General features: G+C 39.4%; 2 protein-coding genes across 8 annotated transcripts in view; one reads left to right on the forward strand and one right to left on the reverse strand.

Annotated features, from left to right (window-relative positions):
- Window positions 1–27,781, forward strand: MPLKIP (M-phase specific PLK1 interacting protein). Of its 2 annotated transcripts, none has more exons than XM_085051583.1 (2): window positions 1–485; window positions 24,437–27,781. In XM_085051583.1, exons 1-2 carry the CDS (start codon window positions 132–134, stop codon window positions 24,650–24,652), a joined length of 570 nt encoding a protein of 189 aa, XP_084907709.1. In that variant the 5' UTR covers window positions 1–131; the 3' UTR covers window positions 24,653–27,781. The 2 variants fall into 2 exon arrangements, with proteins under 2 accessions (XP_084907709.1, XP_084907710.1); XM_085051584.1 differs by lacking the exon at window positions 24,437–27,781 and adding an exon at window positions 5,431–7,442 and having other exon boundaries at window positions 11–485.
- The window catches only part of CDK13 (cyclin dependent kinase 13), a 46,931-nt gene continuing 40,977 nt past the window's right edge, over window positions 21,947–27,900 (reverse strand). For all 6 annotated transcript variants that reach the window (XM_085051576.1, XM_085051575.1, XM_085051572.1 and 3 more), the window contains exon 14: window positions 21,947–27,085. In XM_085051576.1, the coding sequence (XP_084907702.1) occupies window positions 26,229–27,085 (857 nt within the window). In that variant the 3' untranslated portion in view covers window positions 21,947–26,228. The remainder of the gene's footprint in view (window positions 27,086–27,900) is intronic.

Consider the following 27,900-nt stretch of genomic DNA (forward strand, 5'->3'; position numbering starts at 1 on the left):
GCGGAACGTTAGAGGCCGGAACCTGCCGACCGCCGGGCGGGGTAGGCGCGGAGGAAGAGAAAAGACCGGACGCAGCGGCGCCGCCATCGCACGGGTTCCACTCCCGCCGCCATTCGCGGCCCGTCCTGGCGATGTACCGGCCGGGATTCCGCGCACCGACACCTCCCTACGCGGGCGGCGGCTTCCGGAGCCCTCCGTCCGGCGGAGGGCCCCTGCCGCCCTCTCCGCGGGGCTACGGGAGCCCCCACCATACGCCGCCCTACGGCCACCGGCCCGGGCCGTACGGCAGCGGCCTCTCGCCCCGAGGCCCTGGCTTCCACGGGCGCTTCGGGAGCCCCTCGCCGGGGGCGCAGACCCCGCGCAGGCCGCAGAGCGTCAGCCCCCGGTATCCGGCTCCGTACGGCGGCGCGTCCCCGGCCGGAGCGCTTCTGCACCCGCCGCCACAGCACAGGCGCTCGCCCGGCGGCTTCCAGAGGCACTTCCAGGTATGGGGCAAGGCGGAGAGGGACACGGGGAGGGAGGGAAGGAAGGAGGAAGGGAGCCGCTGCTGCTGCTTCAAAGCGGGGCCCGTAGCCTGCTGGGGGAGAGCGCGCCGAGGGCTTGAGCCAGCGCAGCATCCACCCGCCAACAGGACTTTCAGGGAAGAGCGAGACTGCAACCGCACTGGGCAACATCAGTCTTTCCCTTGCAGTAGAGAGGACGGACAGAGCGTAGGCAGCTGTGAGATGAGGAAGGGGAAGAGGGCCTCAGGCCTGGCCTGGTGTGAAGGCATGAGGACTGACAGGAGTGCAGCTTTTTTTTCGTATTCTGGCGTGTGAAGGTAGAGAATTAAGCACCGCCCCAAACGGCAAGGAAACACCTTTCTCCTGTATATGCCTCCCTCTGATCAGTTTTCTTTAATGCAGTAGTGAAGCACTGCGTGCTTTTACTTTGCCTGTGTTGTCTTGCATTGTGGAAGCTGCCCTGTCCACACCCTATCCACACTTGGAGCTTTCAGGGACATGGACAGTGAAAAGGAGTGCTCTGTTAAAGAGAATTAAGCTGAGACTCCTTTAAGCAGAAATGAGAGCATCTGTTGGGATAAAAGACTCTCATTGTAAAGTTTTTGCATTGCACTGAAAGCTTCTGTCTTCCTGAAAGCCATCAGCAACAAAAAGTTGTGTGAGTTAAGTTTTTTTTCAGCTGGGTTAGTTGTAGCAGGTGACTAGCAATGCACATAGGGATGACAGTTCTCAAGATGATAACAACTTTATATAGTTGGCTTTATGCAATATTGGAGAAAACTTAAAAGTGTAACAAATGACACATGCAGTAAAAACAATGATTTTTTGTGCTCTTATTGATACTTCAAGGATTAAAGTATGATAATGAAGTCACATCTTTATAGAGGTCAGTAAAGTCTTTATGTGCCTGCACTGCATTGTTACGTGTGCATTCAAAACTAGTATTTTGTTACTTTCTTATGATGCAGCTAGCTGGGTAATCTCATAGTTGGTGGAATGGTATCATTATAAAATCTATATATTTTCTTCAGCACAACAGCAGACACTCTCCTGGTGCAGAAGCTATCAGATTGGTTAACCTCAGTGCCTTTTGAGAAAGCCAAGGATGTGGAATTTCTGCTGCAGATTCTGGAGGGACAAATTATGTCATGGATGTCTAATTTCCCTTCAAAAGATCACTCTTTGGCTGTTTAATTAAGTGTTTTTTTCAAAGCCTGCCTTTGAATTAATTGAGCAGAAGAATATACAGGAATCCTTTTGTCCATAGTTTTAGAACTGTTTCATGTCAGGACTTGAGGACAGCAACCCTCCCATAGGCTCCATTCGTGATGTAAGAAACCTGACATAAAGTCAGGTTACATTCTGAGGTAAGAAACATGACATAAAGAAGGTACAAGTTTGAATCCAGTCTCAGACCTTGTGAGTAGTTTAGGAGAATTAGCCTGATGGCAGTTCCTCAGAGACTCAGAGGATATTGTATGTCTGTAGCTTTGCCTAGAACTGAAGAAATGTGTGAATCTGCACTTTTATGGGCATGCACATGAGCTGTTCTGCCTGGGAGGGCAGTAAAGGCAATCACAGAGGGAGATAGTTACCATCAGTCCCCATTTGGTTTGGTGTGGACAAGAATCTATGCCCATGAGGCCATAAATAGATTCAGGTAGAAGGCCTCTTTGCATTTTCTATGCATCGGATTTCTTGTGAGGCATGTGTATTGTCCCCTCTTTTCTGTCAATCCTGTTAGGAGAACTACAATGCTTTTGAAATTTATGATGCTACAGTCACTTTCAAGATGAGAGTCTGAAGTCGCCCTTTAAAATTGCATTGGAAAATCCAAAAGACAGTTTATGTTTACTTTAGTGTTCTATTAACTTCATGCCATCAGCATTCTCTGCTCATTTTGTGCTTGCAGACTTTCATTCTTTGAAATGAACAGAAAACTTGAAGAAAAACATACTGAGCTTTTTTTTTTTTTTCTGAAATGGCTAACTCAACCTTCATGTGGCCAGTAGTTACAGCACTTTCTGTTTTTTCCACAGAGATGCTTCTACCTTCTATTTTATGAAAACGTGTTTATGGGAAACAAGAGTCTATAGTGGCAGAACAAGGGAGAATGGCTTTAGAGTGTAAGAGAGTAGGTTTGCACTGGATATTAGGGAGAAGTGAGGGTGGTGAGACACTGGAATAGGTTGCCCAGAGAAGTTTTGAATGCATCATCCCATGCAGTGTTCAAGGCCAGGTCGGATGGGGCTTTGAGCAGCCTGGACTAGTGGAAGGTGTCCACACCCTCAGGAGGAAAGTTGGAATTAGTTGATCTTTAAGGTCCCTTCCAACCCAAACCATTCTGTGATTTCTCTTTGTTGCATTTCTTACCTCCACTTAGAATTCACTTAGTGGTAATGTTTCATTTCCTACACTCAGCAGGAATTTGTGAGCTAGCCAGTAGCAGCAGCTGCTTAGTGGTGTGGATCAAAAATCATTATAGAAAGTAAAAGAAACTCTACCATTTTGAAATGGTACAGTTGTAATTTTTGTGGTCTGTGCATATGCCAGCAGCTATAAATACATCAGGTGAAGAAAGTTGATAAAGAGAGTGACTGTCCCCAGTTTCAAGGCAGTATTACTCCACTCAGTAACATGTTAATAGCACTGAAAGATGTTGTTTTCTACTTTAAAGAGAGATTTGTTATTCAGAGAAAATGTACTGAGAATAGATTGACTGTTTCTGTAAAGAATGTTCAGTGGGGAAAGGCTGGTTGCATTAGTGACAATTAATAGAAAGGTATTTTTAAACTACCTTTGGTACCGAGTAGTGCCTCTTGCACTGAATGATTTCACTTGTACAAGTAGGGCTGTTTTCCTTTTCCACAAGCCTATAATGTGAATAATCGCATTTTGATTTTCTTTTCTTCCCTGAAAAAAAATTCAAAGGGGAAAAAGCATATGATGACTAGTATTCTAAACTTAATTAACATACATGCTTAAATGTAACATGTACTGAAGGCTGTCAGTCTTGTAGTACATAATAATAAATTTCCTAGATTTCAAAAATGCTAAAATGTCAGTGTAATGTCAGCATTACTGATGACCTGCAACATATTGTAGTGAAATTTAAGATTATTAAATAAAACCATACAAATGAGCCTTACCATTGAATTATTTTTCTCCTTCACTGAATACGGCAGATCATTATATCAGCTCATGTTTCTTTTGCCTTCTGCAGATTAAACACAGCAATAAATAAGCTCCACATTTAATCTGTTTTACAATGTCAAAGTTTAAAAGTCTTCATTAAATGTGGTGGTTTAGAGATGGTGGGGTTTTGTGTTTATTTAGGACAGAATGCACTGTGTACTGCTGCTTCACTACTAAATGTGAGTGCTTAACATAAATGTCACTTTTGCTAGTGCATGTCAGCTTACTGTAGGAAACTGGATGTCCCTTAGAAAGTTTTTTAAATGTATTCTGAGGTGATTCTCTGACCCTCGTGGGGTTTGATACAGCAAAGTAATTCACCGCCTTTTAGAAATTCTTCTGGTTTTGAGATCATCATCTTAGCTACATAACCTAGCTGCAAGGAATCATTCGAAACAAGTGCCCTAAGACATGGATGTTCCCACATGTGTATAGATAGTATATCCATATTTATCCATATAATATATCCATATATATATAATATATCCATATGTATATATAATGTATCCATTATCAACAAACTTTAGGAGTTCCTGTAAAGTTCTTGCTGGAAATACATCAACATACTCCTGCCACAGCACATTAGCAAAAATAGGTTCAAGCTCTTTGAGTGAAATCTCTTCTTCTGGCTAAACATTGGGACTTTCACTTTATGGCACCATTTCTCAGTTTTGCTCAGAAATTGTTTCATGATCAATTTACAGAGATGCTGTTAGGGCTTATTATTCAAATTCAAGTAACCATCACTGCTGGTCCAAAAATTCAGGAGTGGCGGGGTTGTGGGGGAAAGTGGCCATTAATCACGTGTTTTTACCCTGCTTTACAAAATCTGATAATCAGCCTCAAGGAATCCTGTTGTTCTAACCGTACAGAATGCAATAGGCATGCTTGGAGATTGTGTATCTGTAGCACAGGTTGTTTAACTTTAGTTAAAACAATTTAAATAAATACAGCTTTAGACAAAACCTCACTTTTTGAAGGAGCAAATCTGAGGAGACGTACAATGGATAACACTAACAGGAGAAAATGATTACGGGAATTCCTTTACATCACAGCTCTCATTTAAGCTGCAGACTTGCAGCAGCTTTACAGAAGCAATTGTTGTGATCCTTGAGCCTAAAAAAATAAAATATTAAAAGCTCCCTGCAAAAGTCAATGCCTGCTAAATCACTGATTACCATTGAGATTGTATATGTAATAGTCATCTATTCTCAAATTTCACAGAACACTGATTTGGTTGAAAGAGGATGTTTACCCAATTAGTTCTTTGTAGCTATTTGTATTATACAGTGCTGTGTTCAATCTGTAAGTACTTAATATCTGACTTCTGCTCTTGGTAATTTGTCAGCTCTTCCTCTAACTCCCTGTTTTGTTGTTCAGCTTTTGTTAGACATCTTGTTGACATAGGCAGACTATGAAAAATTGCATGAGCTGCTTTCCTGTAGCTATGTTCTTGAGTGATGTAAACAAGTATTTTTGAAAAGACTCCGGTGGTGCTTTTTTCTTATCCAGGTAAATCATCACTCAAAAGTACATTAAAGTTAATACTTCCTGAGGAAGATGCAAGTGAGGTGTAGTAATTACAATTAACAATCATCTTCAGAACTCTACTACAGTAGAAGGAAACACGGTTTTTTTTTGTTTTTTTTAATTATTTTTACTATTTTTATTTTTTTTTTTAGTTTGAATTAGACTATTAAATGTTTCTTTACCTGATGGTTTTCTTCCAAAGGGATCACCCAGGACATCTACTCCATTTGGTACAGCGCATGGCAGAGAGAAAAGAGTGTCTAATGATGTGGAAAACTATTACAGACCTGCAATGCTTGAGGACCCTTGGGCTGGCCTAGAGCCAGTTTCTGTTACAGACATAAACCTGCAATACAGCAGTGAGCAAACAACATGTACTGGTAAAAAAGGGAGGTATTTCAGCTAACACTTTTAAAGGCCAAGTAACTCCACCTTGTCAGGAAAACTTTGGGACAGAATCTTTATACTTACACAAGATGAACAATAATCAAGACCTTAGATAATACTTTTATTTCATCACATGTCCACCCTTTTGTCTTTACCTTTTTTTTTTTGCATTGGATATTTTTATGTATGGGAGGCAAAAGGAGTGGTAGGAAAACTTGTATTTCTGGCTATGTGGAAGTGCCTACCAGCTTTGAAGAACAAAGTGTTCTTTAATCACCAGCGATTGATTTGTGACTGTTAAAAGAGGTTTTCATATACTTACCTCTTCCATGCCAGATTGGTAGTCTTTTACTGTAAAGTCTCTTAGGAAGTGGTATTTTTTATGTTTCAACATTTTTAGAATGAAATTACTTGGAAATAAAATAAAGTGAAATTAGGTGACTTCTGTAAATGTGCTTGTATGCTGTAGTTAATGCCTGGTTTTGTGCATAGTAATTTCTGTTAATTGCAGTGTAATGTGAAGTTAAAACATAACTTTTAGCCATCTCAGGAGACAAATGTATTCTTTTTGGAAAGTTTAATTTGTTGAACCAACTCTTGAGTCACAAACTTGATTCTGGAATCATTTGCTTTTGTGTTTAAAATATATATATATTTGGATCAGTATTAGAAATTTCTGGATTATAGTAACAAGTCTGTTCAGTGGCAACTGAAGTCTAAAGAGTACATAAAACATCAAGCTTAAATAAATGCAAATGTTCTTTCTGGATCCACCTGCTAGAATAGTACAGAATGAATGACAGTGTCTATTGTATAGTTGACATTAGCACATGCATGTTTTTTAACCTGTTCTATATTTTTCAAGTATTTTTTATTTTTCTTAGGACAGGTATCATTGCCAGAAGAATTGTTTTGTGTGTGTACATGCTGTATTTTTATACTGAAGAGGAAAACGAGTTGCTTTTTTTAGAGCTTGTCATTACATGGAAGATCCATGCTTAAATCCAGTAGTGAATATTACAATCTAGAATAAAAAAATAAATAGTTCAGCTGCAGGCATGTTCTTAACTTGCCATGTTAAGCCTGCAGTAGTTAGATGAATTTTTGTTGAACACACCATTATTTGTTTGTTGACATTGGCTTTTAAGCCAAGGTAAAGTGTGAAAACTTTGTTAAATAAAAGCATTAGATTAGTTTTCAAAATACATCTGTTCTTTTAAGCTTCTTACATACTCAAAACATATTTTTGTAGTCCTGAGGCATGATTAGGTAAAAAAGCACAGGGAGGCACATTAAGCTGTTCTTAGTAACTTTTCTTCTGCTGAAGTAGAACAGTCCTCTGTACTCTTCATCTGTTCCATCGTAAGATGTGTAGGTTAGTACCGCCTTCAGGAACACCTTCAAACTGTAAGGAGGAGTTAACATGTTGAAATGTGCCGAGTCTCTTGTACTGTTAGGACCACTGTCTAAAGTATGTCACTTCTGTCTTCCCCCAGTTGCCCCTGTTATTTTAGTATTGTACCCTAAAAGGCTGCTTCAGAGAACTGAGAACATAATACCTGCTGGATATCAAGAATGGTTAACTCTTCATCCCAGAATCAAAACAACTGTGCCTTAAAGGGCAGCTATTATCAGTATTGTTATCTGTAATAGGTACCAGCAAAATTGAGATGACTTGACAAGTTGTAGTCTTTAAAATTTGTACATAAGGTAATCATTGTCATTGTGAAAAAATTAAGTGTAAAGTTTTCTTTCTTTCTTTTTTTTTTTAAATCTTGTCAGGTGCTGTAAAGCTTATTAAAAAAAATTGGTGGTTTGCTTAACCAAGTCACCTTTTTTGTTGCCATTTCTTATGCGATTGAATGCAATTTATTTTTTGCAATATTTGGTGATCTTGGGGAAACAAATATGATTTCATTTAAGAGAGCGAAGCCATGATGTGTTCTCAGTTAGACATGAGAAGAATCTGGATTTGGAAAGGAGAAAGGAAAGGTAAAGGATTCCTGAGAAAAAGTGACTTAGAGGTGGGACTTCTTAGACAGTAAGTATGAGCTGCCAGTATGAGCTGCCCTTGCATGTTGTAAAGATGGAATTTTCCACTTTGGCATTGCAGTTGATCCAGGTATCAAAGCCAGACTCATCTGGTAATAACTCTTAACTCCTGGAACCAGGTGTCAGACATCAGTGAGGGTAAATGTTCCAAAAAGAGAAATGAGGAAATAATCTTGAAGCACTGTTTAATCCATGCAGACCTTCCACAATGCCATCTGTTAAGCTGCTGCTCCAGTGCACGTCAGGATATGACCCCACAATTTTAAGTACTGCTAAAGACTCCAATCACTTGGTCAAGAATCAGCACCAAAAGCTTAAAAATTACTCACCTTTCTGGCTTCTGAGAGAAATTCTGCAATCACAGTAAAATTTAGATGTGTCATTGTTGAATAACTGTAAAATGCATGAACACATGTTCAGAACTATAAATATAATGTACTTAAAGCCAATTGAAGCTTTGCTTTCTTGCCATGATATCCAGGAAGCTTAAGCCTGAACTTCTTCACCAGGTTTTTTTTTTTTACCATATGGCAAACATAATTTTTCCCCACATATTCCTAATGGAGAGGAGATATATCACTTCCTCATTTGTTAATGAAGCCACTTCATAGTAACCGTGTGACGCTGGAAATAGCATTCAATGACAAAATGTAAAGCACAAAATCCATCCTTTTTTCATGAGCCTGTCAGTGCTTAGGTCTTGTTAATGAAGGGGTTCTTCTGTAATGAACTGTCTTGATTTTGGAAATGAAGGTTCAGGAGGAAATGCTCTAGGATGAGCCTCTTCCGAAGGGAAAAGGGCTTCCTCCTTTCCAATGAAACAAGTTAACAACAGCAAGTGAAAGTGGAAATAAAACCTGAACTATTTATTAACACAGAACTAAACTGGGAAGAACAAAGGAGAAAAAAAAGGGGAAAGGGTGCCTGCAAGAAGCCAATAACACAGCAGGCGAAGCTGGTGGATTCCGGTGACTCTGCCCCCTCACTCACGGGTACGACCTTCCTCGGAGTTCAGACCGGCCAGGGCATCCTGCAGGCTCCTCAGGCTGGAGAGAAAGGAAGGAAGGTAGGGAGGCCAGGGTGAGGGAAAGAAAGAAACAAAACCTTTTTCTAAGCTAGCAGGAAGAGGCGTGCAGAGAGCAGTGCCGTGTCACCAGTGCACTCCCTCACGAAGCCCGGTGGAAAGCCGTCTTAGCCGCAGTCTCTCCAGGCCGTTGGACCGAGCCTTTAACCAATCTGCAGGTGCGAGTTCAGTTGAACTGACTCCTGTTCCGGCCCACCTGGTTTGGTCAGCCATCAAACCAACCCCCAGGTGTGGGTTCAGTTGAACTGACCCTGCCTCTGGCCCTGCCCCCCGGGTCCGTCCGAAAGGTACAGAAGCCGTGGGCATTAAGCAGGCGGTTAAGGAATAAAGTAGCTTCATAAGGTCACCCCAGGACATGAACACAGTGAGAATGTGGGCATTGCTCTTTCTTCAACAGACTTCTTAGATTTTAAGGTAAGTAAGTTAGCTGCTTTTGCAGAAGTTTGGGTTGATGGACTTTTCCATTCTGCTTTGTTTGCATCATGTTTGTCTATCAAGTCCATTTGACTTTCTCTTTGGTTTTTGTAAAAAAGTTGTATAACTCGTAACTAATTCCTCCAGCAAAAATTTAATTAATTTGTTACTGTTTGGTCCTGTGTTCAAGAGTGAACAGCATCACTACGACATTTTGCTGATACCGCAGTAACAGAACTTAAATCAGCTGAGTACATGGGTAATGCAGCAACACACTGGCTGGGTTGTTACCCCAGGATGTGCACTATAATAGTTCAAACTTCAGGTTTGGGTTTTCATTCCAGCTTTATAATATGGCATATTCATTCTTCTGTGGCACTTAGTACACACATTGAAATTGTTAAATAATTTGGAATATTAAAGTGAGATGTTAAAAGTTTTTATCAAACTGCTTCTCTTTAGAATTAGAAGTAATGTACCAAGATGTAGCATTTTCCTAATGTCTAAGTTGGGAACACTCCAGGTAAAATGTGTCTGGTCAGCAGAATGGATAACTACTGTTGCAATCAGGTTGCTTTTGTTAAGGACATCTCATGTGCTCCTAACTTTATATAAATTATTTCATTAGGCATAAGAGGGGAGAACATTTGAAAAACGCACTATATGGAAATTCTACAAGTAGCTGTTCACCTTCCTTCTAAAGAAAATATTTTTATAGTGTGTTTGGTTTTCAAGCTGCGCTTCTGAGTAATCTCACTGAAGTCAGAGGATTTGCTAATGCAACATGGATGTGTAAGTATCTAATGTTACAGTTTGAAAATTCAGTCAGCCGTTTGTTAGTGCTTTTTGCCAACACTGCAGGTAACTCCTCTGCCTAGCAATTGCTCTTAATTCAAATTCACACGTGCTTTTGTACGTAACTGTCTTGCAATGAATTTAATTCCTTCTTAGAATATTTTCCAAACTTCTCAAGAGTAAAGAGTTTGTTCTCTTTTCCCAAAATCTTGGTGCTTGCCTTCCTCATATCTTCTTGGAACTGGCAGAGAAAAGGGAGGAATGCCTACACTAGTCGGTGAAGAATCATGTAATGATTTTCATGTCTCTGGCTTTCAGAAACTTGCATACCAACTGATGTAGATAACTAGGTAAACTTTATAATTTGAGGTGGCTCAAACCACTTTTTACTGCACAGGAAATGAAAGAAATCAAGTTCTGTTTACACTCAACAGTTTCAGCATTTAGTCATTAATTCACAATCAAATTTCTTGCCTACAGAGACTTCTCGTCTGTATGTCTCACAAGGCACAACTGATTCAGTTTCATTTTCTGCCATTTTCACTGAAATGTGTGCTTTACTGACCTAGAATTTAACAGTAAGTTCTCAACCTGAACTTCTGAGTTTACTTTTACAAAATTAATGGCTCTTGAGTGTTTGACCTCAAATCTAGGCCTTCCCTTTAAACTATTTTAGATCTGGCAAAGAAAGCTTTATCTCATCCCCATTGCTCCCATGATCACACTAAGAAACCTTTGCCTCCTGGGCTAGAGAAATTTGGGCAGATGCTTGGGGTGTGACCACCCTTCTTGTCCTAGAGGTTACCCCTAGATTCTTGCCATTCCAGTGCAGCGGGGCCCAGGATGTGTTTTGAGACAAATAGTAATCAATTTTGCTTCACCAGCTCTGTGTGGGGTTCAAACCATACTGGGGGTTGGTTAGTGCACATCCTGGATTTTAAATTTCATCAGCATCTTCTGCAGTAAAATCACAGGTGAATTCCACTGCCATTTGTTCACTGATCTGTGGCTGTTGCACATTGCTGTTCTGAACAATTCGTGTAAACATTTGTATACAAGAACGTAACTCCTGCAGCTAAAAGGGGTCACACCAGTGCAGTTCCAGAGTGACATTTTTACTGCTGCTGACACTCCTGCTATTATAATCTGTGCCAAAAATCTGCATATATGACCCTGCTTCTGTGTAACAGTAATCATGCTGTTTGATGCTTTATTAAACTATGCTGAAACCTTCTGGTATCTGTATGTATTTTGCCACAATCTAATTCCTGTGTATTCAAGTTAGTTAAAAGCTGTTACTGTAGAGTCAATGTGTTTAAATCTGTTGTGTGCATGAGGAAATTCCTGAGTTCAAACTGCTGAAGATGATGTTGATGCAACTGTTAGTATAAATGCCAGTGAAGAACAAAACCTGTTTCACTCTGATGCAAATCATTCCCTTTTCAAGCATTACACAAGCTAATGTTAAAACAAGGGAAGAGGAATCAAGCAAATTGACAGTTTCTGTGGATGACTGCACAGCATAAAGCACAAATAACAGAGCTAACGTAAGTAGATTACCAGCAAGGGAGTAGTATCAAAAATAATTGGATTGCAAGTAGTGATTGCAAGTAGCAATTGCAGTGTTCTTAAATCACCCTCTCCTGTGGCTTTATGAAGATTTTTAGGTTAATGTAAAAGAAGGCTTTTGAGCTGTATTCCCTTAACAGGTGTTGGGAATTAATACATTACTATTCCTGCAGTTGAGTTTGCAGAAAAGACTTCACCAATTGTCTGTGAAGTCTAGTATCTTTGCCTCTTTCTTTTTTTAATCTGAGAAAAAACAGGATTTGAAAATCTTAGGGATTGTCAGAAAGATAAAAGGGAGAATTAACATCTGCAAATAGTCCAAGTGTACAGCTTGAGTTGATAACTATAAAAAGGCACTAAGAATCTATTGCTAACTTGCCATTCCACTTTCATAAGCCTGTTTCCCTTGTCAGTAAATTTTTCGTAGCCTCCTGGTTTCTATGGCAATTAAATTACACTATGGAAAATTGCTGGGTTTTTCATTTCCAGATGTTGGAAAGCTGTTTGTGCACTATGGGGCAACAGGTTGAGAAACTGCGATAACTGTTTGCAAATAATGAACTGCCAAATTGTGTCCCTGTTGGAACTGAAGACAGTTTACACTACTAGTAGTGTTCCTGTAATTAGAATAGCTTTTAAAATAGAATTCCAAGCATGTAGAAATCCTGTGCAAAGAACTTAAAATCCGTGTTTTCAAGGTATCTATTGTATCTGGTTGCATTTTCTGACTCTTTAATTTCTTCTTGGAACAATTACTGCATGTTTTATACGTTGATTCTCTTGTAGCCTGTCTTCCTCACTGCTGTGATGTGAGGAAGAAATAGTTCCTGTCTGTACTTGGAAATGTACTACTGGTTTCTCTCTGCTATTAGATCATCCCAGTATGCAGGTGACAGAACTCTTTTCACTAACCAAATCTCTATCCTCTTGTAGCTTGAAAAGAGAATATTCTAGTACATTACTAAGCACACCCACAAGGCTTCATGTACACTTCATATTTCAGGCAAACAGTTTAAGGGGACCTACCAAAAGTGGGTTGATCTTTAATATACACACATCCACCCTCACCCACCCAACTCTATCCAGAGAAGATAACTTAGGCAGTCTTACCTTAATTTTTCCTCTCCGGAGGGTTTTCTATTGTCTCGTTTTCCCCTCCTTCTTTTTTTTTTCAGTATTATGCAAACACCAGCCGTAAGTTAAGGCTCTTCTGCGTTGGTTTTCCATGGAAATAAGCATACCTTCCCTGCCCTTTCCATTGCATTAGGTTCACTCCACCCTTCAAGGCTCTGCTGGAGGGTTTGATGGAATTGGTGTCATTCAACCAGTCACCACACTCACTCAGTATAGGTCCTGTTAGTTTATATTGCTGGAGATGACAGAACTATGACGACAAGTAAAGTCACACATACCCCTTCACTCATCTAAAGGAGCCTGCATTGGTTGAGTGGTGGCCTTTGTTCTCGGATGTGCGGTGAGAACTGTACTATACAGATTTGCCCTTGCCATGGTGGCCACCCTTCAAAGATTAATTTAAAAAGTCACTACTGAACATGTGGACAAGTGATGCTCCGATCTGTGTTGAACATCACAAATTCAGGAATATAAACAGGCAAAGTCAGTCTGAGAAAACAACAGTAAAGGTGTGTAAGAAGAAGGCATGGGGAAAGTGTTGCGTTAATCCCAGTTCTTTCTGGGAGCTTCCCAACACAACCATCTCTTAAATACTCATATTTGCCCTGAGGATATCCTTGTGAATAGTACACCAAGGTAGATGGAGGAAAAGTACCTCATGAACACATAAAACCAGGTATTCTTGCTCCAGTGCCCTCTAGACATACTACTGTTTTTCAATTCATGAATGACAAGAAAGCAGATGTGCATTTCTGAGGAAAGTGAGTCTGGTGAGCAGCAGAAATAAAATGGTGGTCTGCACAAGAACCTTTGTTATTCAATACATTTAATCATTACTGCCAGTTAAAAAAGATTGTTCTGCTTCAGTCCAGTGCCAGTTACTTCAGTACTAAATTCTACTTGAGAGGCTTTTGAACAGCCAGAAGATCTGCTACAGAGCAACTACTTTCAGTCTTGAAACCTTTCAGTGAGCAGAAGGAAAAGCAAGGTTCTGGTGTCATTCTAGCTGAATTGATGTATTAGAGAAAAATAGCAGAAACACATCTAGTCAAAGCATACAGCTTTAACAGCAACTAGTCTGTTTCTAGGTAAGCATACGAAAATAAATAATCCAATTTTGCACCTGGGGAGGATCATCAGTACAGCCGACCTGCCCCTCCAGCACCTCCTGGCAAGGAGACAATCCAGTGAAAGGGTCTGCACCTTCAAAAACCATTTGCAGGAGTCTTTCTCAGTCATTTGTAGCATCACAAAGCATCAGCACGGAACATGGGCAAGAGTCCAGAATGCGTTACAAGTGTCCCCATAAGGGACAGAAAAGAGTAGAATGTTCAAGAAAGGTAAGACTTGCATTCATTCCCTTACTTTCTTTACAGGCTCCACAATATTGTGGCCAAGCCTTGCCTTTGCTCTGGAGTCACTTTCCACCAGCTGCTCCCATATTCTTTCTGTGGCTGACACTTCATTTGAACCAGATACTTCTCTCTTAAAAGACTTCCACTCTTTTGTGACTTAAGCCATCCATAAATCATTTTTTTTTATTTTTAATTTATTGATTTATTCATTTTATTATAAAACAAACATTTATTTTTATTCAGAGCTATCTGTATCACAAAAAGATTTTTCCATTCTGAACTATCACTGTTCCCCTAATTCTGGCAAAGCAGATACAACCAGTGATTTCAGATCAGACAGATTAGAGACTGAATAGTTTAAAATTTGTTTCAAACTAAGCTTACTGATGGCTGAAACAAGAAAGTTAATTCAAGTGAGCTATTCCAACAGTGAATCTCAGGATGGGAGCTGCCAGTGACCATCTTTGTTATAATAATATTGGTTTTGCAACAACAATTGCAAAGCAATTTACAAAGGTACTTCAATCTGTAACTTGTCTGCTGCTTTTTTCTTACTGCAGCTTTCACACTCCATTATTTTTGTCTTGAGGTACTGTTGAATATTTTTTGTTGTTGTTGTTGTTGTTATTATTTCTTTTTACTAGTTGCAAGTTTTAAGGATCTTTAAAGATTGTAAAGAAAAATCGGTTTTAAAGTTCCAAGTAGTATCTATACATATTGAGTCCCAAAGAATGAGTGAAATTAATAACTTCAATGATTCTAGTTGTGAAGAGGTATGGGATACAGACCTTTTCAGTATCCATAAACAAAAGCAGTAAGTGAAATACTCCTTTTATGAAGAAATGCTACCTAGATTTTGTCAAATCCCAAATCTCACTGTCCATCAGTTGGTAGAGAGAAGCGTATCTTGTGAAATCCTGCACAATGTTGCATCTGAACCTCACCTGCAACTTCCACATAAACCAAACAGTTTTGTTTAAACCACAATAAAGACACAGTATATAAAGATCTGCCTTTGTGGTATCCCAGGCAGAAAGAGTTAAAACAATTCACAGCTTTTTCTTGGAATTTCCCTCTCCTCTCCACAGAGGACTGTTCCAAAGTCATGTAAACGCAGACATCTGCTTGCTGTCACTTCATCCAAACAACCTCTTTATATTTGATTTAGAAATCAGGGCTCATCACTTAATTAATTATTAAATAACATCACTCTCATTCCAGACAGGCAAGTGTGGAACATCTGAACAAACAGGAGAGCAGTGATTCACAGTTGTACAAATAGTTTTAATCCCTGTATCCTGCTAAACAGAAATTCACCTTACAGATGTAAACATTGCTTTTAATATAAAGTTAAACCAACACCTTAATTGCATTTCATTAAACATCACATCAATCTTTAGAGAGGATAACACTGTTAGTCCAGCATTTTGCATACGGAAGAATGAATGAATACCAAGAGATGCCTTATTGCTCTTTAGTGGCAAAGAGAACCCAGTGTTTCCTGCTCTCCCAGCTGCGTTCCCTAAAGCTGGATGATCAGTAACCGTCAGATAACCATCAGGTAATCAATTTTCAGATCAAGTTTCAAATGCATTGCCTTCCTGGGAGGAGGGATACCAGCAGAAAGTCAGCCATGCTTTCCAGCACATGTTGATCATAAGTGGTAGCATATCTTTTATTTAGTTTAATTCTGTGAGCATCTCTCTCACTCACTGCTGTTGTTCACTCCACTGTTCGTTAAATGTTCGAAATTCTGATAGAGCTCGTAAAAGAGCCCCTTAATTTCCTCAAGCACCTTAAAAATCTACTGTAGAGAATACAAATAGAAACATTGTTCTTAACGAAAGAGACTCCACTTCTTAGTTTATAAGCATTCAAGGACTTCAAATAAATGAGAATTCTCATGATTTCTTTGATAATCTACATGTTTGTGTGCTTCACAGCTCTCCAGAAGAGCTGCATTTCAAGTCTTCTGTGGCCAAAATATGAATGCCAAATTATACATAATTTTTTTAATGGAAGGTGATTTTATTAAAAAACTCCAACATTCTGTTCAAAAGGAAAATTCTGATACTGGAAAATTAAATGGAAATCACTGCTGAAGTTAACAGGGGTTTTGGGTTTTGTGCTTTGTTTGACCTAAAATTTCCAATGATGGCTGGAAGATTTCAACCTAAGATAATAGTTTAAAGTTCTCATTCACAACACCATAGCAGTGGAGGCCACAATCTCCTTATAAAAGGAATATTTACACTGTTGAATTTCACTGCATATGGAAATTATTTAAGTGTATCCCCTTCCAGTGGAAGATTCTCAAGCAATTATTATGGACCAGACCAGTCTTGAGCTCACTAGGCATTAATTTAACAAGACTTTGTTGTTTTTTAATGACCAGTATCTTTGTAACTGATTGATGCCTAATCTGGTGCAGCACCTGCTCTCTCATCTCCTGGAGGCAAATGTAGTTCAGCTTTTCAGATTAATGAATCAGAAAGCCAATTGTGACAGTATTGTAAAATGTATTGTAATAAGCTTTCCGTGCTTCAAAACAGAAAAATAATGTACAAATTGATTTCAAATCGAGGTTTCAGGTCCTGAAGGTATTTTTGGCTGGGTACTCTTTTTGGACAGGAGCTCTAAGTGGCATGATCACTTTCTAAAGCACAGAACTGTTACCATAATTATAAGTCTTGACATGCATTTTATTTTTTAAAAGCTACCAAAAATGAAGCCTAAAAATGTTGATGCATTCCTAGTAGTGGTCAAGCTGTGGAAATGCTGAATTTATATTCCAATATGTAATATAGCTCATGATGTAGATGATGTTTTGCAAAACACAGAATGTATAATACAAGTGTTACAAACCTGATTTCATGCTTTTTCTGGCTAGCTACAGAGAGCTTAATGACAACTTGAGCAGCTTTGCCTTCCCACTGAGGAACAGTTTTAGAACTGCTCTGAAGAACAGTAGGAGCTGCCAGTTTCCATGGTGCACTTTGGAGCATCCTACCGATAGGAAGTCTAATCCCATTTGTTGGGTCTGTTTATTTGCTGATGAATTAAATAATGCTGCTGTGGATGTGTTCTCTCTCCTCTCCTGTGAAATCCTTCAACAGAGTTACACGACCTGTCAAGGCATGACACAGCCCAATGGTGCTCTGTTGGAAAGGGTCGAGCCCATGTCCTGTTAAACAGTCTGCACAGCAAAGCAAGTGCTCATATATTTTTCATATTGATTTTGTCTTGTGAAACTGTTGTCTCTGCATTGTGTAGAAACTTGGTCTACACACTTTGTCTGTACCATTTTCCTATAGCAGGAGCTGTTTCAAATATCCATCACACTTAAAATGCAACTAGAAATAGATTTCCTCAAATTGAGTATTAGTGGAACATCTATATTTGATGTTCTTTCTATTCTGCATATGAAATCCTGACTTTTTTCCTGTTAACTGCAGCCTCTTTTGCTATCAGAAGGTTTTAAACATTTTTATTTTTAATTTGTCCATATAACTGATCCCTTTCATTCTCATAGCATTTTCCTTCCCAATCCTGTACAGGAAATTGATGATTTCAACTAAATGTAAACTACCAGCTTCCTGATTTTGTTATGGACTGCAGTGACCATACTTAGTTCTGCTGGATGCTCTTTACTCCCCTTCTGCACTTGCCACCACAAACATGTCATATGGACTAAATATTTAGACAGAAACATACTTTAGCTAAGGCAGAAGGATGCCTCATATTGAGACTGCATCTCAAACAATTTGATTTTTTTAGAACTTGATGGAAATACTTACTCAGTGCTTTGATGGTGCTTTGATTTAGAGCTTCCTATAATGAAGGGCATAGTGTAATAGTTTTTACAATAAAAAAGCTTCATGATGCTGAAACCTTAATCAGGACTGAGGAACGAAAAAAGAGATTGGAAGAGGCTGCAAGGTAGCAACAAATGACAGACACTTAAATACAGCATGCAGAACGTTCCCCTAGATGTGAAGAAACAATTTCCATTCTAACTGTTGAGACTAAAAAGAAATACCCAAATCCAAACTGAACTGGAGCTTCTAAGATTGGTTGAAAGAGAAGGTCATCTCCAATTTACCTGATGCTAAAAGCTGAAATAGGGTTGAATTTCTGATAGAACAGGTCTAAAGTTCTCTTGAATTTGTCGGCTGTTTTGTCATTATTCCCAAAAGGCAACATTGTAATGGAAAGTATAATTTGCAAATAAAAATTATTACTACTACCTGCATGTCTTCTTTCACTGTCTTGCGTAAATATATGTGCTTGCTTGGAAGTCTCACAGCAGGATCTGCAATCCATAACAAGAAGCAATTTGGGGAGAAAAATGTGTATAGCTTCTAAAATCTGCCAGGTTTAGAGTAATACTTTCCTGATGTGGAATTGCCAAACCATCTGCAGATAAGTTTTTCACTATTTTTTACTACTTCACTTTTAATATACAGCATTAATAGATTCCTGTTCATTTCCCACGTCATCTGTAGTTCTTAGTCCATTGCCTCCCTCCCCCTCAGGAACAATTTGCAGAAAAAAAGGGATTAAAAATGGTCACAATTAATCTTTGTTTTGCAAAGAAAGCAGGAAAGTGTCTGTGCAGTCAGAAGGTCCACTGCCTTCCTTGTCTTGAGGGCAAGGATTCCAGCCCAGGGATGACATGAGTTTTCAAGACTATTTGTGTGGCAGGAAAGGTTACGGGACTGCATATGGATAACTTTGGCTGCTGGTTTTGTCCACTGTGCCCATATTCCTTTGTTTTCCAGTGTGGGGATGTGTTTTAACACTACTGCAGGAAGGAAGGGAATGGACTGTTCCTCTTCTGTAACTTCCATGTATTTTTTGCCACTGGGTTAGCTGTGAAGCAGAAGTCCCAATCTCTCAACTCTACATCGATTTGCAAGTGGTTTCTAACATCTAAAAACTGTCTGAATAATAATAAGAATAAATAAAGAAAAACAGAAAATGAAAAAACCCAAAACCAAAACAGAAAAAACAAACACACAAACAAACCAAAAAACACCACCAAACCAGGTCTTGCTTTGAAACCATTCCTGTAGATCCTTTTTGCAGTTGGTAAGGAGGAAGGAGAATGAAAATAAAAATACCATTGCAAGATACGTAAGTAATTACGTCTTCCTTGCTCTTTCCCTCGTTCAGGGAAAGTCCCCTCCTAAAGTCAGGCTTCTGTTCAGTTCTCTGTACAGCCCATTCCTTGCTCAGGGTGACCTGGAGACAGAGCAATGAGAGAATGCAGCAATGGCAGCTCTTGGCACATTGATGCTCAGAGAGGCTTCCAAAGGGAGGGCAAGCAAACATCAGTGCTTCCCGACCGCTGCCCCCTGGGCAAAACCAAGATCTGTGAAAGGCAGTAGTGTTGCTGTTGAGCAGCTAGCAGAGTAATGAAGGCAGCAGTTCTCAGTGGCAAGAAGGAATGACCTTTATTGTTTTGATTTCATCACATATATAGAGTTCTCAAAAGTCACCTAGATTGGTCAGTCAGAAGCCTTCCCCCAGGCCTGATTGGCCAGGCCTGCACTGTCCAAGTTCTGGGACACTGTTCCAATAACATCCAAACTTTATCTTTATTTACAAAACACAAGAAGAATTCTCGTGGGAAAAACCTGTGCTAGCCACACAGTAGTGTGCTGTTCACCCATGACAGAACGTGCTGAGGTGCTTTATACATTTGTAAAACAGGTCTGAAAAGAATTTGCAAGAGGAAAAAAAAAGACACCTATGTTAGACATTGCGGCACACTAAACACTTCCAGCTATGTGCTCTAGCAACTAATACCACAATGTAGCACACAGGAGGGAGTACAGCAGAGAGACATATCTGCATGAGTCGAATACTAACCACAGAAACCAATAATTGCTCCAAGTTACCTTAAGGGCAGCACACAGCTATCAGACCTGCTTGTGAGTACCAGAAGCTCACAGGCTGGTTTCTGTAATGCTCACCTCAAATATTCCCTTTTCTAACCAGCTATGTCTCTTCTACACTGTATTTCCTAACATTGAAAAAAATTCTTCACAAAGGTTCTTTGCAAAAAGTCCTATTAAAAGTATATTCACCATGTTATGAGAACTTGCCATATCAATGGTATGCCCAAAGTGCACCCAGAGAAACTGCTGAAGCAGAATTGAAGCTGTGCTATGTATTGCCGAGTATTTCCTACTGGCGTGGGCTGCTCTAACTGAAGAAAAAGAAAACATTACCATAAGGCTCAGACTCAAAGTTCTGTGGAGAGAAGACTGTGCCTTCTCTCCATCAGCAATAAAAAAGCCCAAAATAAGCAGCCGTAGCAAGTAAACGACTTTAAAAGCAAAACCCTTAAGCTCCATCAAAGCGAACACAGTTGACTGGGAAAAGAAAAAGCTACTGTTATTTCTCTCTGCCCTTGTTTGCTGTTCTGCAAAGTGCTCCAACTTTCACTCTCTTCCACATGGGGGGGGAGTTTGGTAGCTCTAATCCTGTTCATCCAAATGGCCTGTCAGGTTTTATAGGCATTCCTTAAAAATAGAAGGAACCTAATCCTGGTTCAGGTAATTCAAAAGAAATTTCTGCAAAACTGCATTGTTCTTTCAAAGCCAACAGGCAGTAACTCATGGCTGTGACATGAGAAGACTGCTTTCCTCTCTTACCACCAATTTCACAGACCCAATCCTTGCTCTGTGCTGATACAGGCTGTTGTTCTGCAGTTACTTCTATATGTGCTCTTTAACTTGATGTTATTTTACTTGCAGCAGAGTATATCAATTGACTTGCAGATCCCACTGGAATTATCACTGGTACCTTATTGCACTCTTAGGTAACTTTATGACAGTAAAAGCTCAATGAAAGGGATGCTGCACCATTCTCAAACCTTTTCAGGTTCATGCTCCAACATAAACTGGAGCCAACTTTGTCACAATTTTGTTATGAGTAGCAATTGCAGTTCTCATGAGAAAAACTGATCAGTCAACTGGAACTGGTTACCCACAAGTACCAGATCTGCTATGTGCAAGTCAACACCCTATGAAATACAGCCTGAGCTTGTCACCAGAATGGAAGGTCAGGCTTCAGTTGTAGCTGTTACCAAAGTATTGTTTCCAAAGTAAGATATTTTGGGCTGCAGCTACACATCTTCTCAGCCTAATGTCAAAAAAACCTATGTAACTGCTACTGGCCCCTGTAACTTCCAACTGCATTTTCACTGCTCATCTTCTGACTTTATCAATGACAAGTAATGAAGTAGCACTCTGCTCAACCTCAAGTTTAGGAGAACTCTACACCAAGTGCCGTATTTTTGGATAGAGGTATAGCATTTATTGAAAGATTCAAATAGTTTCATTAGATTACTACAGTAGGAAAAAAGCAAGAAAAGCCTCAGGCATTCAAAATACAGTTGCTTAACCCAAGCTCAATTCACAGTGTCTCACCTGACACTGAAAATACCTGTCTCTCTGGGTTTGATTTCCCGTTACTTGTAACGCACACACCATCCTCTTTAAAGAGACAATGGTGGGGAGTATTAACTGCACCTCTGCTTGGACATTGCCAAGAAAAAATGTCATGCTGTCCATAACCCACCATCCTGAGCAGCTCACAGGTGCTGGAGCCAGCAGCAGCTCCTCAGCACTGGCAAAGCCCCTGTCGCACACCCACATCCCGCAGGACTCCGCCTGCTCTCGGAGCACCATCAGTGCTCCAAGGGATGCTCTGATGCACCTTGGCTCCTGCATTGCCCACTCTGCCAGCAAGGGCTCCCACTGCCAGTCCCTGCAGGGCTCCTTTGAAACAGGACTGGAGCAGTAAGTGGGTTTTTTAAATAACTTGCAGAATTTAAACACACTGAAAACATTATCCATTTAACCGAATGTTCTTTTAAAATGGTATTTGAAAACCAGGGAAGGAAAACAACAAAAGACTTCAAGTTTTCATGTATTTTATTTACAGGCCGCACAATACATTTTATATACAAATGGCTTAAAATAACAAAGAGTAAGCAAGCTGAAGCATAACAATTTAAATTAAGTTGTCTTGAATTAACTCCTGCAATAAAGTTTCTTCACCTGATAAGCAAGTTAATTTGATTTTAAGTCAACCCAAGGTCAATTCATTTTTAAATAAAGAATTAAAATTAATTTTCTGGTGATTCTTTAATTTCATGACACTTCTGCAAATATAGAACATACCAAAACTACCAAGAAGGATAATAGCCAAAATTTCCTCATGTAAAAATAACTGTAACAGAATAGACTGGGAAAATGTTGTATGTAAACACTTCAGTGTTTCATTAATGAAAAAAAGAATGCGAGTAGTACATCTGACATTTTTCTCTCTTGGAAACAGAATTCATGGTCCAAGATCTGATTTGCCTGCAGACAAGAGGTACCCTGTGTTAATTCAGTACTTCAGTTTTTACCACAATTACCTATTAAGCTCATCCAACTGCAAAATCCGCAAAAACTGAAACTGCCTCCTGCACCAAGCAAAAGGAGAAGAGCGCTCAAACCCGTAAGAACTTACAGCATGGCACTTGCTGCCTCTGTTTCTGGAAAGCACCTGACATTACCATGGGATGGAGAAAATTTAACAGAGACCACATTGTGTGGAAGCGTAAGAAAATATAGAAGTTTGCCACTTTTTAATTATTTTTCCAAGAAATTATATTAACATTTAAGGATACATGTATTTTTATACCTCTTCCCTAGCACTGCTCATTCTGTTCAGGATAACAACAACAACAAGCGATCCATAAAAGCTGTTTCCTTTTCCTTTGGCTGAATTTAAGCATTGTAATAGTCTAGGCATTTTAAGTCATGGTCATAAGCAGTCCAATCGCGCTCGCTTTCCTCCTCTTGGTATGGCTGAAGACCACTTATATATAATGTACTTGCTATTTAATAGTCCATTATTACAGTATTTCACTACATTTATTTAGAAATACAAACACACAACACTTACTTTTTGATGTAGTATCCAGGTCTCTGTAGCTCACTTTGGAATTGCAGCACAGAAAATGTAAACCCAAAGAAATGAGGGAAAAAGTAACAAAAGCCGCAGCTCCACAGAAAAATAACGCTGTTTTCAAAATGTCTACTACTGCATCACAAAGGCAAGAGCCACATGATGTAAAATGCCTAACTAGTACAGGCTCACTCTGCTGAGTGGAGTTTGCTCAAAGGGTAAAATTCCACCATTAAGCATCTCCTCATGTGATTTAATTAAAAAGAATCGTTGACAGGTAATACACAGGTCTGGTACAAATGAATGTGGATCTACTGTCCTTAGATCTGGGCAGTTCCCTGGCTGTTATCTGCCCACACACAATTCCACAGGCCAGAGGAGTGTGACTGCAGGCACCAATCCTCCTGCCACATCCTCAAGGACAGAGCTCCTCACCCACACCCAGCCTCCATCAGCCCAGGAGGAAAGGTGTCAGTGAAAAAGCCAAGATTCCCTGGGTTGCAGAGAAGGCAATCTCTTCCAGAGTTACGTGTTACCATATATACATTAACTTTCCCTCCAAATTATCCCAATGCTGTTGTCCCAAGCAAATGCAGTATTCAAATTCACAGGCTAGTAATCCTTAAACTGGGGAAAAATCATTGTACAGTATTCATTTGCTACAGTGTGCCAGTTTGGTTTCTGATCCATGTGGAAGTCAATTGTCTATTGCACCTTTTTCTCTCTTCTCACAGTAAGGATTACTTGTGCTGGGGCTGTTGGGCTTTCTTTCATGGCCTGAGACTGAAATCCATTTTGGTAGAACAATGTATGGCAGTACTGCCAGCTCATAACGAAACTGCACAGTCATTTACAGATGCAGAGGGGACTGACTTCTCTGCATTGAATAAGTGAACTAAATTACTTGAAAAATTGTGGTCAAAAGGGAAGCAGTAGGAGACACATTTTTTTCCTTGCATTTCTCTACTGGAAGTCAATTAATTTAGTCCTCTGAGATTTCAATTTCTTTCCTTACTTTCCATTTGAACTTACCTGCATTTTTAGCCAACTATTGCCTGCAGTTACACTTCAAGTACAGGTGAGGAATCCCAGACTGCACATCTTTACTGAAAGTAAGTAAGCTTTTAAAGTCTTTTGCTTGATTCTTAAAAAAAAAAAAAAAAAAAGAAAAAAAAAGAAAAAAAAAAGAAAAAAACCCTCAATGTATATATTTGTGGGTCTGGGCTTTTTAAAGATTAGTACACAAAGGGCCTTAGCCAACACTGTCCATATCTAAATGACACTAAATTTTTGTCTTTATAATTTTATGAGCAGAAAAATGCTACAGGGGTGTCCTTACTCAAGAAAAAACAGTCCAATGCACTATCATTCACACAAAGTTTTTGCCTTTCTTAAGCACAGACTATCCAGGCTCTATTTGTTTCTGACCTGGCTGCTTTTATTTTCAGATGGCAGGGTTTTCTACTGTGTCTCGTGAATGCAAAGTGACAGACTTGGGACAGTATAAGCTGCAGGACTCTCTCTGTTCCTCATCTGCCAGATACTTAAACACTACACAATTAGCGAATGGAGTTTCTCCATCCTCTACAGGGTGGGAATTAGACATATGTGAACCAGGATTTTCAATTAAAACAAAACACCAACAGCTTTGGCCTCTATTCTGAAAATCCAAGAAGTCATTGACAAGACTACATTTGTAATAATGTAAGTAGAAATTTTACTTTTTAAAAAGTAATATTTAAACACTCAGTTACATCAGGTACCGATTTGTCAACTGGATAATCAGTTGGAAAATTGTTTCCAATATGGGCTTCAAGACATTCTTTTACGTACAGGCAAAATATAACCATACCTCCTCTCTGCAGGAGAGAGACCACTTGTAGTCAGAGGAAACAAAAAAAAAAACCATGCTGGAAGTTGTAATGAGTATGAGGAGTGGCTCATGGGAAGAGTTTTAACTATAATAATTTTAGCTGTTCAGAGAGACTCAATTCCAGTATAAAATATTCTGTGGAATAGCAGATATAAAATCAATTAATTGGCACAATCACAAGTTTACACCAAATTACAACTAGTGTCAAACGTTTTGCCATTGCTTCAAATACTGGTCATTTTTCCTTTGGTTACTTCCTACAATGCAGTACTTGTGATAAAAAGACAACAGTGTCAGCTTTTCATACAAAGTAAAGAAATTACTGCTGTTGACATTTAAGAGAAAAAAACTATTTCATCACTTGTTAAGGACATATAACATATAGTTTATTTGGCAGAAGAACTAAAACACTTACTACAACTCCAATAGGGAGCTGAGGAAAAACTACGCTCTTCATTCTTCTCCTCACTTTCAACGTTTCTCAGGAAGTTCAATTTGGAAATTACAATTTCATCTAAGTAAGATCAGATCTCTAAGTAACTGGCCCATGTGAAGTAAACAGCACAAGGTTATGACCTGTTTGAGTTTCTTATTATTATCTGAATTCCCTTGTTAATTACCTACGTTTAGGCATAATGTTCACAGCAATCTGTGAAGTACTTCCAAATTTTTGCAGACCTTAAGCTTACATGTTAAGGCACTTACCATTCAAGTAAAACAGTTTTTATATAAACAAGTGTGGGAGATGGAGAGAACATTTTACCAGAACACCCATTCTTTTTTTTCTTGAAAGAAAAAAAAAACGTTGACCAAATATTTATAAAATTTTGCATTAAGAGAAAGGTTGTGTTTTATTATCTGAAATGAGCACAAAGTACACCTTCCACAATAACACTGAAAGCAGTGCAAAGACTGACAGTGACCCTTGACTAAAGGTAGTTCTGTAAAAAGAAAAATACCAAATAAATCAGTGCCCTGCTTTGATTGTTGTAAAATTTTTTTTACATAAAAGTTGGTCCAAACTTACAAAAAAAGCACAAATGTGCATAGTTCAGAAGATCTGAAAGAGTGCCATTAAAAAGCTGATGTCCCTAAATTTAGCATCCACTTAAAACTGCCAAAATACAAAATAAAAGTCAGAACTAGAGTTTGTGAACATGTACAATCAAGTCATCTAGTTTTTAGACAGCATGAGTTGTAAGCAATTTTTAATTTTTCCTACTGTATGCAAGACCCTTTTCCACATAAAAATAAAGCTGTTGAATTAACATTATTCAAGTCTGTTGAATTGCTGCTTTAAACTGCAGCTTGTGGGGGGGGGGAAGTTTTTCCAGATAAAAATGATGTGCCTGAGGAAAAACAGATACTCAATATGGTAATCCTCTGCCTCGCCCTCTCATTGCAGATGTGCTGATGTGTCCCCTGTATCCTTGGGAATAGCCAGGTCCTTGGGCAGGAGAAGTCCAAGTTTGTCCATGCATGTGGCTGATGCCAGTGGGATTTTCCTGTAAATTACTTCCATAGCTATAGTTGTGCATCTTTGTGGGCAAAGAGTGCGTACTCTCTGGCCCTGTGGAAGCATCACCGCTACTCCCCAAAACTGGGATTGGGCCATGGCTGTATTCAAACCTATGGTCTTTATCTCCACTAAACAGCATGGGACCAGTGTTGAGGTAAATGTCTCCATAACCAGTTACTGAGCTGGGAAAGGATTCTGGAAAGGCCGATGGAGGAGGGGCAGCACCAGAGTGAGATGAAGCAGTACTGTACTTATCCAAAGACTGAATATCTGAGTTTCCAAGGAAACTCCTCCTTTCTAATACTCCTGATGATGCGCTTCCTATTCCATCACTAGTGCTGTAACAGGCAGATGAGAAAGACGATGATCCAAAGTTATCTTTGTAGTCTGGGCCTGTTACATAGGAGTCTCTCGTCTGATAATCCACACTCGTTTGTACTGGCTCCTCTGCTGTCGCCTGAGCTTGATGCTGAGCCAGCAGCTGCAGAAGAGCTGCTTTCACTCCCGCGTGAGGATCTGCTCCTGAAGAGTTACTTATAGGCAAATGCTGATTCTCTGTCCGATAATCAAGGTCTTCATCAGTGAGCGGTGGAGGCTCCGGTGGCTCAGGGGGACGCTGATCTGGAGGCAAGATCCGAGGGCGCTCCTGCTCAGGTGTTCGGTTCAGAAGCCTCATCTCAGACTGCCTAACCAAATCCTCTTGACCTAAGAAGAGGAAATATAAATAAATTTTTCCTTAATTTTTTGGAATAAAAATACAGAATAACAGGATTAGAAAGAAAAAGACTATTTTCTGGAAAAACACAGAGGTTTTTTACTTCAATTCTCACGAACTTGTTAGTTAAATTTATCAGTAATTATACAGATTATTTTGGACTAAATTTAGCAACAGCTTATTTGCCTCAGGACCATAGTGCAGGTTACTCCTCAGTGTAAGACTACTAGGCAGCCAGTTGAAGAAAAACAGTACAAGCTCCTTAAAAAAAAGACCTCCAAAACCAAACCACCAGAACAAATTCAAGCACCACAAACACTAAAAATTCAAAGAAGGATCAGAAAGAATAGGGGATACAAGTCTCAAGGGACAAAAGGCTACCCTATTGAAGAACAGCAAAACTCAAGGTTTAAAATAAACATTAACAAAAAAGCACACCTCTCAAAAATCCCCCCCGAAAAAACCCAGAACAGCGCCAAAGCACTTCAGAATATTTCTTTCAACAGCTGCAAACAACACAAAACAACACAGGAACCATAATAAACCATTTTGCAATCCAAAAAGACGAACAGAGCTCTAAACTGTTTAAAGACTATTACCTTTAGCCATGTGTGTGACAGTCACAGGTAACCACGGAATTTGACACTAAGGAATTGCTCTAGCCAGCATTAGAATAAAAAATAAAATACCCGCTCACCAAAATAAGCTTTACCAAAACACTTACAGTCAAAACTGGAAAATTACATCTATGCATCTGCTAGAAAAGACTGTCCTCTCCACCACACTCACCACTAAGAAAACCCCA

The sequence above is a fragment of the Lichenostomus cassidix genome, chromosome 2 (assembly GCF_008360975.1).
Source record: "Lichenostomus cassidix isolate B80296 chromosome 2, HeHo_3.0, whole genome shotgun sequence".
Classification (NCBI taxonomy): domain Eukaryota; kingdom Metazoa; phylum Chordata; class Aves; order Passeriformes; family Meliphagidae; genus Lichenostomus; species Lichenostomus cassidix.